The sequence below is a fragment of the Pseudophryne corroboree genome, chromosome 1 (assembly GCF_028390025.1).
Source record: "Pseudophryne corroboree isolate aPseCor3 chromosome 1, aPseCor3.hap2, whole genome shotgun sequence".
Lineage (NCBI taxonomy): Eukaryota > Metazoa > Chordata > Amphibia > Anura > Myobatrachidae > Pseudophryne > Pseudophryne corroboree.
The window spans coordinates 331,867,341-331,884,856 of NC_086444.1; the positions used below are offsets into that span (position 1 = coordinate 331,867,341).

The 17,516-nt window shown below is 48.5% G+C and overlaps 1 protein-coding gene across 4 annotated transcripts in view; it reads left to right on the forward strand.

The window, feature by feature from the left end:
• PIWIL1 (piwi like RNA-mediated gene silencing 1) overlaps positions 1–17,516 on the forward strand; it is a 1,090,590-nt gene that overhangs the window by 168,518 nt on the left and 904,556 nt on the right. For all 4 annotated transcript variants that reach the window (XM_063964616.1, XM_063964613.1, XM_063964615.1 and 1 more), the window contains exons 4-5: positions 6,287–6,412; positions 6,745–6,956. In XM_063964616.1, the coding sequence (XP_063820686.1) occupies positions 6,287–6,412; positions 6,745–6,956 (338 nt within the window). The remainder of the gene's footprint in view (positions 1–6,286; positions 6,413–6,744; positions 6,957–17,516) is intronic.

Sequence of the window (17,516 nt, forward strand, 5' to 3'; positions counted from 1 at the left end):
TGATGCAGGTGCTGGGCCTCATGGTATCAGCATTCGACATGGTGGAGTATGCTCAATTCCATTCTCGCCCCCTCCAGAAGCTGATTCTAGCCAAATGGGACTGCCTGCCTCACCGGATCTGGTCTCACGTGATCTTATTCACTCTGAAGGTCCGTCTGTCGCTGCTCTGGTGGCTCCAGGACCGACATTTGTGCAGGGGCCATCCATTCTGGATATCCAACTGGGTCTTGTTGACGACAGATGCCAGTCTAAGAGGTTGGGACGCGGTGCTGGAGCAACACTCCCTTCAGGGTCGGTGGACCAAAGAGGAATCCCTCCTCTCGATCAACATTCTGGAATTGCGGGCGGTCTTCAATGCGTTGAACCTGGCCCAGCATTTAATTCAGAATCGTCCTGTTTAAGTACAGTCGGACAACGCCACCACAGTGGCTTACATAAATCATCAAGGCGGCACTCGAAGCCGTTTGGCAATGAAGAAAGTCTCACGGATTCTACATTGGGCGGAACGCCATATACCGGCCATATCGGCAATATTCATTCCGGGAGTCCTCAATTGGGAAGCGGACTTTCTCAGTCGTCAGGACGTACATGCCGGCGAGTGGGGCCTCCATCCAGAAGTGTTTCCAGAAGTGTTTAAACTCCTAGTGGAAAAGTGGGGCCTTCCAGAAGTAGATCTGATGGCGTCCCGACACAATCACAAGGTTCCGGTCTTCGGAGCACGGACAAGGGATCCTCAAGCAGCATTCGTGAATGCGCTGGCGGTGCCGTGGAGGTTTCGGCTGCCGTACGTGTTCCCTCCGGTGTCACTCCTGCCCAGGGTAATTCGGAAGTTCAAGCAAGAAAAAGGAACTCTGCTTCTCATAGAGCTCCAGCGTGGCCCGGACGGCACTGGTTCTCAGACCTGCAAGGCCTATCGTCAAAGCGTCCAATTTTACTTCCACAACGCCAGACCTCCTCGTTCAGGGCCCCTGTGTCTACCAGGACCTAGCCCGGCTGTCTTTGACGGCGTGGCTCTTGAAGCTTCCGTCTTAAGGGCTGAAGGGTTTTCTGAGGCGGTCATTCAAACTATGTTGCGGGCCCGAAAACCGGCTTCGGCTCGGATTTACTATAGGGTCTGGCATTCTTACTTTGTTTGGTGCGCATCTAACGATTATGGCGCTTCCAGGTTTAGTGTAGCGAAGTTGTTGACTTTTATTCAGCAGGGCCTGGACTTAGTCCTGCGTCTGGCCTCCCTCAAGGTTCAAATATCTGCCTTGTCGGTGTGGTTTCAGAGAAAAATTGCGACCTTACCTGATGTGCATACCTTTACTCAGGGCGTGTTGCGTATCCAACCTCCCTTTGTCCCGCCTGTGGCTCCTTGGGACTTGTCGGTGGTTTTGGAGGCGTTACAAGAGTCTCCGTTTGATCCTCTTGGTACAGCTGATCTTAAGTGGCTTTCCCTTAAGGTGGTGTTTCTGCTGGCTATTTCTTCAGCTAGAAGAGTGTCGGATTTGGGTGCCTTGTCCTGTAGTTCCCCATATCTGATTTCACCGTGACCGGGCGGTTCTTAGGACTCGCCCCGGATATTTACCTAAGGTGGTTTCTTAGTTCCACCTTAACCAGGAGATTGTGGTTCCGGCACTTGTTTCTCCTGATCTGTCTCCCATAGAGCGGTCTTTGGATGTGGTACGGGTTCTCCGTATCTATGTGAAGAGAACTGCTTCTATTAGAAAATCATATTCTCTCGTTGTGCTGTTTGGATTTCACAAACGGGGCTGGCCTGCTCATAAGCAAACTTTGGCCAGATGGATTAGAATGGTGATTGCACATGCTTATGTGAGGGCTGGTCTCTCGGCACCTGCTCACATTACAGCCCATTCTACTCGGTCTGTTGGACATTCTTGGGCGGCCCGCCGTGCTGCGACCCTTGAACAATTGTGCATGGCGGCTACGTGGTACTCTGTGAACACGTTCATAAGGTTCTATGTCTTCGATACTGCCGCTTCCCAGGATGCTTCCTTTGGACGTGGGGTTCTTGTGCCCACTACAGTGCGTCCCCTCCCATAAGGAACTGCTTTAGGACATCCCCCATGTCTATCCCTGTGGAGCCCAGTGTACCCCGCAGCAGAAAACGAGTTTTATGGTAAGAACTTCCCTTTGTTAAAACTCTTTCTGCGAGGTACACTGGTCTCCACAAGGCGCCCACCCTGACGCACTTAGCTTCTTTGGGTTGGTGTGGCATTAGCCGCTGACACTTCTTCTGTCGTGAGAGGGTGGTGTATGTGGCTACTAACCGTTGTCGTCTCTTTTCCTGCTACTGCATTGGGCTGGTTAACTAAAAACTGAGCTCCTGTGCAGGGAGGCGGCGCTATGCATTCTGGGAACAGTCAAAGCTTTTCAGCCTGTTGGTGCCTCGGATCAAGATCCTACTCTTCACCCCTATGTCTATCCTTGTGGAGCCCAGTGTACCTCGCAGAAAGAGTTTTAACAAAGGTAAGTTCTTACCATAAAACTCGTTATCCTCCACATAAAGTTTTCCTGAGGTTTGCGGTGCAGGATTGTCATTACCAATTTCAGACTTTACAGTTTGGGCTTTCCACGGCCCCGAGGGTCTTCACCAAAGTAATGGCGGAAATTATGGTACTCCTACGCAAGCAGGGTGTCACAATTATCCCGTATTTGGCCGATCTCCTGATAAAGGCGAGATCAAAGAAGCAGTTGCTAAGAAATGTGGAACTATCCCTGACTGTTCTGCAACATCATGGTTGGATTCTGAATTTGCCAAAGTCACAGTTGATTCCGACAACTCGACTGCCTTTCTTGGGCATGATCCTGGACACGGAACTGCATAGTGTTTCTTTCAGCGGAAAAAACTCTGGATATCCACTGCATGGTCAAGGCGATTCTGAAACTGGCAAGAGTATCGATTCATCAATGCACTCGAGTGCTGAGGAAGATGGTTGCAGCTTACGAAGCCATTCCGTTTGGCAGGTTTCATGCCCGGGTGTTTCAGTGGGACCTGCTGGACAAATGGTCCTGGTCTCATCTGCACATGCACCGGAAAATAAGTCTAATCTTCCAGGACCAGAATATCTTTCCTGTGTTGGTTTCAAAGTTCTCACCTCCTAGAGGGACACAGGTTCGGGATCCAGGATTGGGTCCTCCTGACCATGGATGCAAGTCTCCGAGGCTGGGGAGCAGTCACACAAGGAAGAAGTTTCCAGGGAAAATGGTCAAGCCAGGAATCTTGTCTCCACATTAACGTTCTGGAGTTAAGAGCCATTTACAACGGCCTTCTGCAAGCGGAACACTTTCTTCGAGGTCTGCCTTTCCTGATTCAGTCAGACAACGTAACAGCGGTGGCGTACGTAAACCGCCAAGGCGGAACAAAGAGCAGAGCGCGATGGCGGAGGCCACAAAAGTTCTCCGCTGGGCGGAAAAGCACGTGAGCGCTCTGTCAGCAGTCTTCCTTCCGGGCGTGGACAACTGGGAAGCAGACTTCCTCAGCAGTCACGATCTCCATCCAGGAGAGTGGGGTCTTCATCAAGAGGTCTTTGCAGAAGTGACAAGGCGTTGGGGAATTCCTCAAATAGACATGATGGCGTCTCGCCTCAACAAGAAGCTTCCGAGGTATTGTTCCAGGTCAAGGGACCCTCAAGCTAGTGAAGTGGACGCCCTGGTAACTCCGTGGGTGCTTCAGTCGGTATATGTGTTCCCTCCACTTCCTCTCATTCCAAAAGTGTTGAGGATCATAAGATGAGCAAGGGTGTCGGCAGTACTCTTCGTTCCAGATTGGCCACGGAGGCCCTGGTATGCGGATCTTCAGGAATTGCTCATAGAACATCCTTGGCCTCTTCCTCTCAGAGAGGATCTGTTACTGCAGGGGCGTATTTCAAGACTAATCGCGGCTGCGTTTGACGGCGTGGAGGTTGAACGCCAAATCCTAGCTCGAAAGGGTATTCCCGGGGAAGTCATTCCCTTCTCCTTAAGGCTAGAAAGGAGGTCACGGCGAAGCATTATCACCGTATTTGGAGAAAATATGTGTCGTGGTGTGAAGCCAAGAAAGCTCCTACGGAGGAGTTTCAGCTGGGTCATTTCCTCCATTTTTTGCATGCAGGTGTGGATGCAGGCCTAAAATTGGGCTCCATAAAAGTGCAGATTTCGGCTTTATCTATTTTCTTTCAAAAAGAATTGGCCACCCTTCCAGAGGTTCAGACTTTCGCGAAGGGAGTGCTGCACATCCATCCTCCATTTGTGCCACTCGTGGCTACATGGGATCTTGTTGTGGTGTTGCAATTTCTTATGTCTCACTGGTTTGAACCTTTGCGAAAGGTTGAGTTGAAATTTCTCCCTTGGAAAGTGGTCATGCTTTTGGCCTTGGCGCCCGCAAGACGGGTGTCGGAGTTGGCGGCTTTGTCTCACAAGAGCCCCTATTAGATTTTCCATGAGGATAGAGCGGAATTGAGAATTTGTCAACAATTTCTGCCGAAGGTGGTTTCTTCGTTTCACATAAACCAACCCATTGTGGTGCCTGTGGCTACGGGTGCCTTGGCTATGTCAAAATCTCTCGATGTAGTTAGAGCTTTGAAAATTTATGTAGCCAGAACGGCTCGAATTAGGAAATCATAGGCTCTGTTTGTCCTATATGCTCCCAATAAAATTGGGGCTCCTGCTTCCAAGCAGACTAATGCACGCTGGATCTGTAATACGATTCGGCATGCTCATTCTACGGCTGGATTGCCGTTACCGAAGTCAGTGAAAGCCCATTCTACCAGAAAGGTGGGCTCCTCTTAGGCGGCTGCCCGAGGAGTCTCGGCGCTTTAACTTTGCCGAGCAGCTACGTGGTCGGGTTCAAACACTTTTGCTAAGTACTACAAGTTTGATACCCTGGCTGATGAGGACCTAATGTTTGGTCAATCAGTGCTGCAGAGTCGTCCGCACTCTTCCGCCCGGTCTGGAGCTTTGGTATAGACCCCTTGGTCCTTTTGGAGTCCCCAGCATCCTCTAGGACGTAAGAGAAAATAGGATTTTAATACCTACCGGTAAATCCTTTTCTCCTAGTCCGTAGAGGATGCTGGGCGCCCATCCCAGTGTGGACTGTTACTTGCAGTTGTATTGTTAGTTGTTGTTTTCGGTTACACGAAGGTTGTGTATCGGTTATATTCAGCTTGTTGCTGTTTTTCGTTCATACTGTTATCTGGTATTCCTGGTAATCCAGTTGTACGGTGTGTTGTGGTGTGAGCTGGTATGTATTTCGCCCTTAGTTTAACAAAAATCCCTATTGCGGTATCTCTTCAACAGTACCTGAGGTTTGCGGTGGGCAACCTTCATTACCAATTTCGGGAGTTACCTTTTGGTTTGACAACGGCTCCCCGAGTCTTCACCAAAGTAATGGCGGTCATGACGGCTACACTCCACCGTCAAGGGTCAGGATCCTACCGTATTTGGACGATTTGTTGATCCTGGCAAATTCCCCAGAACTTCTCCTTTATCATCCCGAGAGATTTAACAACGGTAAGTTCTTACCATAAATCTCGTTATATAGTAGATCTCCAACCAACGTAAATTAACGAACAACTATAATTCTGATCTACCATCTTCATCCCGTAGCGAAGCACGGGTATCCGCTAGTTAGTAATCTAATCTGTATTTTCCTTGATGAGGGAAATGGTAGTGTGGGTAAAAATTTGATTTTCTACATTGACACTCTGGGGGTCATTCCGAGTTGATCGCTAGCTGCTTTCGTTTGCTGTACAGCGATCAGGCAAAATATCGGCACTTCTGCGCATGCGTATGTGGCATAATGCGCACTCGCGTCGTACTATTACAACGAACGATGTAGTTTCATATAAGGTTTAGCGAAGCTTTTCAGTGAAGTGATCGCAATCGCTGAGTAGGTCTGAAGTTACTCTGAAACTGCTCAAAATTATTTTGTAGTCGCTCTGCGATCCTTTCATTCACACTTCTGCTAAGCTTAAATACACTGCCAGTGGGAGGCGGCAAAGCTTTTGCACGGCTGCTAAAAACTGCTAGCGAACGAACAACTCGGAATGACCCCCTCTATCCTACAGCAGCAGGTGGCTTGTCTTTGTCAGAGTGTTATAGTTGTGATTTGGCTGATAAATTGGCTGTAGTTGCTTTGCATAGTACTGCAGTGAATTTTGTAGAAGAGTCTTCAGCATTAGGAGAGGCTAGGTATGGAAGACAATGAAGGATGATCTGTAGTTTGCAGTGTATCACACAGTTAATTTATAAGGGACTAGTTCAATTTAATTTGTTGCTGAATATTCTTGATGTTAAATTATAGATGCTGCTATCTCAGCTGGATTTCAGGACATTTCAATTGGAGATCGTGGTGGCCGAAGACGTGACTTTCATGATCTCGGCATATGTACACGGCAAACACTAGAACACGTCAGAGTTTCTAAGACAGGTAACTTCTTTTTAATATATACTGCATAATGCAGTTTTTTGGTTTGATATTGTTATAGGGAATGGATCTTTGTAATGATTTTTCTCCGTCGGTTTCATACAACGGTGTGTTATTTATTAACTTTTTCTCTGAGAGAGACCTTGGAGGGAATTAATTTGTGAGTGGAGGGTGCGAATTTGCCTGTACGAATGCCAAATTTGCACGAAAAGTGCTCGCTACACTATGGCGTAGCTGCGCTGAATGGATTCCTACGTAAATGAATTTTTCCATTTGTGTTTTTTTTTAGTAAAGTGGCTTTCTATATAAAGTTTTTTTTGTTCATCTTTTTCTAGGTGTTACTGGGAAAACAATTCAAATATCTTCCAACCATATCAAATTGGTTGCACGACCACAGTGGGTTTTATACCAGTATCACATTGACTTCAATCCACAGATGGAATCTAAACGCCTAAGGTCTGCTTTACTATATCAGCATGATGAGCTGATTGGAAAAGCTCATGCTTTTGATGGGACAATATTATTCTTGCCCAAGAGACTGAATAAGGTAAATAATGACTTCTCTTTAAACTTTGTCCAACAGTTGCTTCCCAGTTTGATTTGTACATGCTTTTAAATAGAGTAATTTGGAGTGACATGCCGTCTTAGTCCTTAGACACTTAGCCGATATTAACACGATTTGCCATATCCTAGTGACAAATTGTGCTGATGTTCTAATGTGTAGCCACTATTGCGCTCTCCCGCAGGTCACATGCAACATCTTTGCGTCTCTGCAATGTAATGAAAGACGAGATGTTGTTTCGTCTTTCATCGAGTAATGTGTACTGGCAGTCTGGCATGGTACTGTCCTCTCTGCCTGATGTGTACGCGGCCTAAGGCTTGCACAGCAGGCGATATTAGTGGTTTGTTTTCACCAGAGAACCTGTTAACTGTTGCTCATTTTAATGTTCAGGCTCATGTTTTTTTTATCTCAGAATTGTTCATTTCTCTGACGTCCTAGTGGATGCTGGGGACTCCGTAAGGACCATGGGGAATAGACGGCTCCGCAGGAGACTGGGCACATCTAAAGAAAGATTTAGGTCTATCTGGTGTGCACTGGCTCCTCCCCCTATGACCCTCCTCCAAGCCCCAGTTAGATTTCTGTGCCTGGCCGAGCTGGTTGCACACTAGGGGCTCTCCTGAGCTCCTAGAAAGAAAGTATAGTTTAGGTTTTTTATTTTACAGTGAGACCTGCTGGCAACAGGCTCACTGCAGCGAGGGACTAAGGGGAAAAGAAGCGAACCTACCTAAGTGGTGGTAGCTTGGGCTTCTTAGGCTACTGGACACCATTAGCTCCAGAGGGATTGCACACAGGACCCGACCTCGTCGTCCGTTCCCGGAGCCGCGCCGCCGCCCCCCTTACAGAGCCAGAAGAAGGTCCGGAAAATCGGCGGCTGAAGACTCCTGTCTTCTCCAAGGTAGCGCACAGCACTGCAGCTGTGCGCCATTGCTCCTCATGCACACCACACACTTCGGTCACTGATGGGTGCAGGGGGGGGGGGGGGGGGGCACCCTGAGCAGCAATATTAACACCTTGGCTGGCAAAACTGACACCATATATAGCCCCAGAGGCTATATAGGTGTAAATTACCCCTGCCAGAATAACACAAAAAGCGGGAGAAAGCCCGCCGAAAAGGGGGCGGAGCCATCTCCCTCAGCACACTGGTGCCATTTTCCCTCACAGCTCCGCTGGAAGGATCGCTCCCTGGCTCTTCCCTGCAGTTCTGCACTACAGAAAGGGTAAAAAAGAGAGGGGGGGCACAAATTTAGGCGCAGTATAATATATATATGCAGCTATAAGGGAAAACACTCTTTATAGGTGATATCCCTGTGGTATATAGCGCTCTGGTGTGTGCTGGCATACTCTCCCTCTGTCTCCCCAAAGGGCTTTGTGGGGTCCTGTCCTCTGTCAGAGCATTCCCTGTGTGTGTGCTGTGTGTCGGTACCGCTGTGTCGACATGTATGATGAGGAAAATGATGTGGAGGCAGAGCAAATGCCTGTAAATGTGTTGTCACCCCCTGAGGGGTCGACACCTGTGTGGATGGACTTATGGAAGGAATTACGTGACAGTGTCAGCTCCTTACATAAAAGGTTTGACGACATAGGACAGCCGGCTACTCAGCTTGTGACTGTTCCAGCGTCTCAAATGTCATCAGGGGCTTTAAAACACCCGCTACCTCAGATGGCAGACACAGATGTCGACACGGATACCGACTCCAGTGTCGACGACGATGAGACTAGTGTACCCTTCAATAGGTCCACCCGTTACATGATTGAGGCAATGAAAAATGTATTACACATTTCTGATAGTACCCCAGGTACCACAAAAAAGGGTATTATGTTCGGTGAGAAACTACCAGTAGTTTTTCCTGCATCTGAGGAATTAAATGAGGTGTGTGAGGAAGCCTGGACTTCCCCCGATAAGAAATTGATAATTTCTAAACGGTTATTGGCAGCGTACCCTTTCCCGCCAGAGGATAGGTCACGTTGGGAAACATCCCCTAGGGTAGATAAAGCGCTTACACGTTTATCAAAACAGGTGGCACTACCGTCTCCGGATACGGCCGCCCTAAAGGATCCTGCTGATAGAAAGCAGGAGGCTACCCTAAAAGCTATATATACACACACGGGCATTATATTGCGACCAGCGATTGCATCAGCATGGATGTGCAGTGCTGCTGCTGCGTGGTCAGATTCCCTGTCGGATAATATTGATACCCTGGATAGGGACACTATTTTGCTGACAGTAGAGCATATAAAAGACGCTGTCTTATACATGCGTGATGCACAGAGGGATATTTGCCGGCTGGCATCAAAAATAAGCGCAATGTCCATTGCCGCCAGAAGGGGGTTATGGACTCGGCAGTGGTCAGGTGATGCCGATTCAAAAAGGCACATGGAAGTTTTGCCTTATAAGGGGGTGGAACTGTTTGGGGATGGTCTTTCAGACCTCGTTTCCACAGCTACGGCTGGGAAATCGACATTTTTGCCACAGGCTAACCCACAGCAAAAGAAGGCACCGTATTATCAAGTACAGTCCTTTCGGCCCCATAAACACAAGAGGGCTCGAGGCGCATCCTTTCTGCCGAGAGGCAAAGGTTGAGGGAAAAAGCTGCAACATACAGCCAGTTCCCAAGAGCAAAAGTCCTCCCCCGCGTCCGGTAAGTCCACAGCATGACGCTGGGGCTTCACAGGCGGATCCGGGTACGGTGGGGGCCCGTCTCAGAAATTTCAGCACACAGTGGGCTCTCTCACAGGTGGATCCCTGGACCCTTCAAGTAGTATCTCAGGGGTACAGGCTGGAATTCGAGACGTCCCCCCCCCGTTTTCTAAAATCTGTCTTACCAGCAACTCCCTCTGCCGGGGAGGCAGTGTTGGTGGCTATCCAAAAACTGTATTCACAGCAAGTGATTGTCAAGGTACCCCTCCTTCAGCAAGGGAAGGGTTACTATTCCACAATGTTTGTGGTACCGAAACCGGATGGTTCGGTGAGACCCATCTTAAATTTAAAATCCTTGAACACTTATATCAAAAGGTTCAAGTTCAAGATGGAATCGCTCAGGGCGGTTATTGCGAGCCTGGACGAGGGGGATTACATGGTCTCCCTGGACATCAAGGATGCGTACCTGCATGTCCCCATTTACCCTCCTCACCAGGAGTACCTCAGATTTGTGGTACAGGACTGTCACTATCAGTTCCAGACGCTGCCGTTTGGACTCTCCACGGCACCGAGGGTGTTTACCAAGGTAATGGCGGAAATGATGATACTCCTTCGAAGAAAGGGAGTTTTAATTATCCCGTACTTTGACGATCTCCTAATAAAGGCGAGGTCCAAGGAGCAGTTGTTGGTGGGAGTAGCACTATCTCAGGAGGTGCTACACCAGCACGGTTGGATTCTGAATATTCCAAAATCACAGCTGGTTCCGACGACACGTCTACTGTTCCTGGGTATGATTCTGGATACAGTCCAGAAAAAAGTGTTTCTCCCGGAGGAGAAAGCCAAGGAGCTGTCATCTCTAGTCAGAGAACTCCTGAAACCAAAACAGGTATCGGTGCATCACTGCATGCGGGTCCTGGGAAAGATGGTGGCTTCTTACGAAGCAATTCCTTTCGGTAGGTTCCATGCCAGAATCTTTCAGTGGGACCTGTTGGACCAATGGTCCGGATCGCATCTTCAGATGCATCGCCTAATAACCCTGTCTCCAAGAACCAGGGTGTCTCTGCTGTGGTGGCTGCAGAGTGCTCATCTTCTTGAGGGCCGCAGATTCGGCATACAGGACTGGGTCCTGGTGACCACGGATGCCAGCCTTCGAGGCTGGGGGGCAGTCACACAGGGAAGAAACTTCCAAGGACTATGGTCGAGTCAGGAGACTTCCCTACACATAAATATTCTGGAACTAAGAACCATTTACAATGCCCTAAGTCAGGCAAAATCCCTGCTTCTACACCAGCCGGTACTGATCCAGTCAGACAACATCACGGCAGTCGCCCATGTAAATCGACAGGGCGGCACAAGAAGCAGGATGGCAATGGCAGAAGCCACAAGGATTCTCCGATGGGCGGAAAATCACGTACTAGCACTGTCAGCAGTGTTCATTCCGGGAGTGGACAACTGGGAAGCAGACTTCCTCAGCAGGCACGACCTCCACCCGGGAGAGTGGGGACTTCATCCAGAAGTCTTCACGCTGATTGTAAATCGATGGGAACGGCCACAGGTGGACATGATGGCGTCCCGCCTAAACAAAAAACTAGAGAGATATTGCGCCAGGTCAAGGGACCCTCAGGCGATAGCTGTGGACGCTCTAGTGACACCGTGGGTGTACCAGTCAGTTTATGTGTTCCCTCCTCTGCCTCTCATACCAAGGGTACTGAGAATAATAAGAAAACGAGGAGTAAGAACAATACTCGTGGTTCCGGATTGGCCAAGACGAGCGTGGTACCCGGAACTTCAAGAGATGATCTCAGAGGACCCATGGCCTCTGCCGCTCAGACAGGACCTGCTGCAGCAGGGGCCCTGTCTGTTCCAAGACTTACCGCGGCTGCGTTTGACGGCATGGCGGTTGAACGCCGGATCCTGAAGGAAAAGGGCATTCCGGAGGAAGTCATTCCTACGCTGATTAAAGCCAGGAAAGATGTAACTGCAAAGCATTATCACCGCATATGGCGGAAATATGTTGCTTGGTGTGAGGCCAAAAAGGCCCCAACAGAGGAATTTCAACTAGGTCGATTTCTGCATTTCCTACAAGCAGGAGTGACTATGGGCTTGAAATTAGGCTCCATTAAGGTACAGATCTCGGCTCTGTCGATTTTCTTCCAGAAAGAACTAGCTTCACTACTTGAAGTTCAGACGTTTGTGAAAGGAGTGCTGCATATTCAGCCCCCGTTTGTGCCTCCAGTGGCACCTTGGGATCTCAACATGGTGTTGAGTTTCTTAAAATCACATTGGTTTGAGCCACTTAAAACCGTGGATCTAAAATATCTCACGTGGAAAGTGGTCATGTTATTGGCCTTGGCTTCAGCCAGGCGTGTGTCAGAATTGGCAGCTTTGTCATGTAAAAGCCCTTATCTGATTTTCCATATGGATAGGGCGGAATTGAGGACTCGTCCCCAGTTTCTCCCTAAGGTGGTATCAGCTTTTCACTTGAACCAACCTATTGTGGTGCCTGCGGCTACTAGGGACTTGGAGGATTCCAAGTTACTGGACGTAGTCAGGGCCTTGAAAATTTATGTTTCCAGGACGGCTAGAGTCAGGAAAACTGACTCGCTATTTATCCTGTATGCACCCAACAAACTGGGTGCTCCTGCTTCTAAGCAGACTATTGCTCGCTGGATTTGTAGCACAATTCAGCTGGCGCATTCTGCGGCTGGACTGCCGCATCCTAAATCAGTAAAAGCCCATTCCACAAGGAAGGTGGGCTCATCTTGGGCGGCTGCCCGAGGGGTCTCGGCTTTACAACTTTGCCGAGCAGCTACTTGGTCAGGGGCAAACACGTTTGCAAAATTCTACAAATTTGATACCCTGGCTGAGGAGGACCTTGAGTTCTCTCATTCGGTGCTGCAGAGTCATCCGCACTCTCCCGCCCGTTTGGGAGCTTTGGTATAATCCCCATGGTCCTTTCGGAGTTCCCAGCATCCACTAGGACGTCAGAGAAAATAAGATTTTACTCACCGGTAAATCTATTTCTCGTAGTCCGTAGTGGATGCTGGGCGCCCATCCCAAGTGTGGATTGTCTGCAATACTTGTACATAGTTATTGTTAACTAAAGGGTTATTGTTGAGCCATCTGTTGAGAGGCTCAGTTGTTTTCATACTGTTAAACTGGGTATAGTATCACGAGTTATACGGTGTGATTGGTGTGGCTGGTAGGAGTCTTACCCGGGATTCAAAATCCTTCCTTATTATGTCAGCTCGTCCGGGCACAGTGTCCTAACTGAGGCTTGGAGGAGGGTCATAGTGGGAGGAGCCAGTGCACACCAGGTGACCTAAAAGCTTTCTTTAGTTGTGCCCAGTCTCCTGCGGAGCCGCTATTCCCCATGGTCCTTTCGGAGTTCCCAGCATCCACTACGGACTACGAGAAATAGATTTACCGGTGAGTAAAATCTTATTTTCAAGGGGTTGATGTTGGTTCCCTAATGGGACAATCTACTGCTACTATCCCACTCTGTACATTACGTGGCTTCTGAAGATCCGGAGGATCCAGGAGCTTCTGGTTCGACACAGATCCAATTTATGCTCCTCGTAGACGTTTTTTCAACACGGTCCGTCAGAGTATTTTTCCTTCCTCGGCACCAGGTACTCTATTTCTTCAGTCAAGTTGCGACGCAATGAGTGGTCGCCTACATTCCCCTCTGAGCGGGGGACAACAATCTTCTTTCCAGGTCAGGCCACCAGGTCAGACTCCTGGGTGAGGGAACATTCCCCGGAGTTTTGTCAGCTGGTCTGCTGTGGGCGGAGATTTCGAATCGACCTCAGGGCGTTCTGACTGACTCTTTAACCCTTTACTACTCACGGACGTGAGCTCTGGTGGCAGTAGCCGAGGATGCCCTCAGGGCTCCTGGGAGTTTCTGGTTATTCTATCCTGCCTCCTTTTCTATTTCTACCTCACTTTCGGTAACACAGGAGGAGAATATGCGTGCTATTTCTATCGGTGGCTCTGGTTGGGCCACCCATGACTTGAAGATACGGCTACAACTGTTGTCGGTAGAGGAGCCTTGGCTCCTACCTCGACTGGACTGTCTACTTCAACAGGGTCCTTTTCTTTGTTCAATCTTACACTGGTTTCATTTAACCGTGTGACTGTTCACGAGACCTCAGAAGGGAGGAGTTCCCTAGTTCGGTTAGGCCTACTAGGCCCCGATTTCAGAAGTCTGTTACCTCTTCTCGCTTTTGCCACTTTTGGAAAATTGTATGGGACATAATAAGGATAAAAGGGGGTTTTCCCCTTCTTTCAGTTACCATTCAGCCGTAATCTTTGGTTTCTCTGGGAGGTTTTGCTCCGCTGCGCTTCAAACCACATTGACCTGAATTTTCGGTCCCTGCCTTTTTCGTTTTTTTTCCAAAAGAAATTAGCCTGGCGCCCGTAAGTTCGGGCTCTTTTTCAGGGAGTACTCTATTAGCAACTCCCCCGGCTGAGCTTCGGCCTCAGCGGTCGTTTCTTCCAAAGGGCATGTCCGTTTTTCATATAAATCTGACACTAGTGTTTTTCAGTCCTCTTTGACTGTTGTCAGGGCTCGCTGACTTTCTCTACAGAGGTCTTAGGCTATTCGACGAAGGGTTTTTTCTTCTTTATTCTGTACAATGCTCCCGTACTAAATAGCCAGGGTCCCAGCATATGCTGGGCTGTTGGATACATCTGACCATCAGACAGTCTTCTTGGCGGTTGCTCGGGAGCCTCCGTTTTCCATTTCAGCGCACTTTACGTGCGTGGTGGGACCTTTTGTGGGCAGCTGCCCGTGGGGTCTCCATGAATACTTTAGGTCGGGCGGCTACTTGGTCCGGCCGTCATACGTTTGTCAAATTCTACAAGTTTGATACTTTTGCGGCCTCTGCATCTCAGTTTGGCCGAGTGGTTTTACAGAACTCTCAGCGCTCTACCACCCGTTCTGGGAGCTCTGGGACGTCCCCTTTGTAACTACGCTCCAGTGGCCCCTAGTGGATGAAGGAGAAATCAGGATTTTGGTACTTACCGATAAATCCCTTTCTCCGATTCCACAGGGGCCACTGGACGCCCGCCCAGCGCTGTTCCTTCTTGTTTTTTGCTTAACGGTTTGCAGATCACCATATGACTGCTTGTTGAGTTCAGGCTAGCCGGTTGTTTGTTAGGTTCTGTTCCAGGTTGGGTTTGTGTTATCCTGGTTTACAGGGCGTCATTAACCTCCACTACCTTACGGTTTGTTTATTACAGCTCTCCTCGGGCACAGTTTTACGTAGACTGGCTTGGAGGGGAGATAGTAGGGGAGGTTTATCACCCAGTTATAGCTATGTTTTATGGATATTATTCATAGATTATACGATGTAATTCATTTTTATTATGACGTAACCTTTTGACCCTGATGTGTTTCTCATGCAGAGCATAAATAGCTCATTCTGTTCACAGTCTGTCATGCAGCCTTGATGAAGGGAGAGATCCCGAAACGCGTCGGCACTGTATGACAGACTAACCACTGCTGAAGGAAGATTTACCAGACGAACGGAGGATTGTGGAGAATTAGGTTCCGGAGCCGATATCTCCCCTGGGTAACATCTCAAACGCAATCACTTCATATAAATCTGGTAAACCTCCACCTTCACTTGATTTCAAGATATCTGATGTTTTTTTAGCCAACCAGAACTTAAAGGCACTATTTAAAGCCTCAATTATTTCCATCCTCTGGTAATTTCCCATCTACCACCTTTGCTTGCAGCAAACTGATGTACAATAATTTTATTGTTGATTGTTAGTGTATTGTATTAAAATTGTATTTTGAACATACTACACTATATATTTTAATTTTCTTTTTCACATATGGATCCATGTTATTGGAATAATACGGTAAATCCCACGACAGAGGTTGTGTAAGGGAAGTACCATTTCATATTTTATTTTCCCGATTAGCGCACATCTTCTGGTTTAACTCTATTGTATACGCTTCCATTTGGGTATTGGGGATACCTCCTTGACCAGTCGATTTGCAGCTTGCATCGGTTGGCGCCACGACTCTTCTCTATTTCATACTATAGTAGGGGAGGAGCTAGCCACAGTGTGAGAATTTTAAAGTGCCAGCTCCCAATTACTGCCTACTATTTCCCCATTGTAACTACGCTCCAGTGGCCCCTGTGGAATCGGAGAAAGGGATTTATCGGTAAGTACCAAAATCCTGATTTAACAATAAATCCTTTTCCTCAAAATGTCCGTCTCCCTGGGCACAGTTCTTATAACTGGAGTCTGGAGGAGGGGCATAGAAGGAGGAGCCAGTTCACACCCATTTAAAATCTTAAAGTGCCCATGTCTCCTGCGGATCCCGTCTATACCCCATGGTTCTTGAAGCATCCCCAGCATCCTCTACGGACTAAGGGAAAAGGATTTACCGGTAGGTATACAAATCTATTTTTCTCTATCGTCCTAGTGGATGCTGGGGTTCCTGAAAGGACCATGGGGAATAGCGGCTCCGCAGGAGACAGGGCACAAAAAGTAAAGCTTTAGGATCAGGTGGGGTGCACTGGCTCCTCCCCCTATGACCCTCCTCCAAGCCTCAGTTAGATTTTTGTGCCCGGCCGAGAAGGGTGCAATCTAGGTGGCTCTCCTAAAGAGCTGCTTAGAAAAGTTTAGCTTAGGTTTTTTATTTTACAGTGAGTCCTGCTGGCAACAGGATCACTGCAACGAGGGACTTAGGGGAGAAGAAGTGAACTCACCTGCGTGCAGGATGGATTGGCTTCTTGGCTACTGGACATTAGCTCCAGAGGGACGATCACAGGTACAGCCTGGATGGTCACCGGAGCCTCGCCGCCGGCCCCCTTGCAGATGCTGAAACGAGAAGAGGTCCAGAATCGGCGGCAGAAGACTCCTCAGTCTTCTTAAGGTAGCGCACAGCACTGCAGCTGTGCGCCATTTTCCTCTCAGCACACTTCACACGGCAGTCACTGAGGGTGCAGGGCGCTGGGAGGGGGGCGCCCTGGGAGGCAAATGAAAACCTTTTTTGGCTAAAAATACCTCACATATAGCCTCCGGGGGCTATATGGAGATATTTAACCCCTGCCAGAATCCGTTAAGAGCGGGAGACGAGGCCGCCGAAAAAGGGGCGGGGCCTATCTCCTCAGCACACAGCGCCATTTTCCCTCACAGAAAGGCTGGAGGGAAGGCTCCCAGGCTCTCCCCTGCACTGCACTACAGAAACAGGGTTAAAACAGAGAGGGGGGGCACTAATTTGGCGTAAGAAATATATAAAAAAGATGCTATAAGGGAAAACACTTATATAAGGTTGTCCCTATATAATTATAGCGTTTTTGGTGTGTGCTGGCAAACTCTCCCTCTGTCTCTCCAAAGGGCTAGTAGGTCCTGTCCTCTATCAGAGCATTCCCTGTGTGTGTGCTGTGTGTCGGTACGTGTGTGTCGACATGTATGAGGACGATGTTGGTGAGGAGGCGGAGCAATTGCCTGTAATGGTGATGTCACTCTCTAGAGAGTCGACACCGGAATGGATGGCTTATTTAGGAATTACGTGATAATGTCAACACGCGCCAAGGTCGGTTGACGACATGAGACGGCCGACAAACAATTAGTACCGGTCCAGACGTCTCAAAAACACCGTCAGGGGTTTTAAAACGCCTGTTTACTTTAGTCGGTCGACACAGACACAGACAGGGACACTGAATCCAGTGTCGACGGTGAATAAACAAACGTATTCCTTATTAGGGCCACACGTTAAGGGCAATGAAGGAGGTGTTACATATTTCTGATACTACAAGTACCACAAAAGAGGGTATTATGTGGGATGTGAAAAAACTACCGTAGTTTTTCCTGAATCAGATAAATTAAATGAAGTGTGTGATGATGCGTGGGTTCCCCCCGATAGAAAATATGGGCGGTAT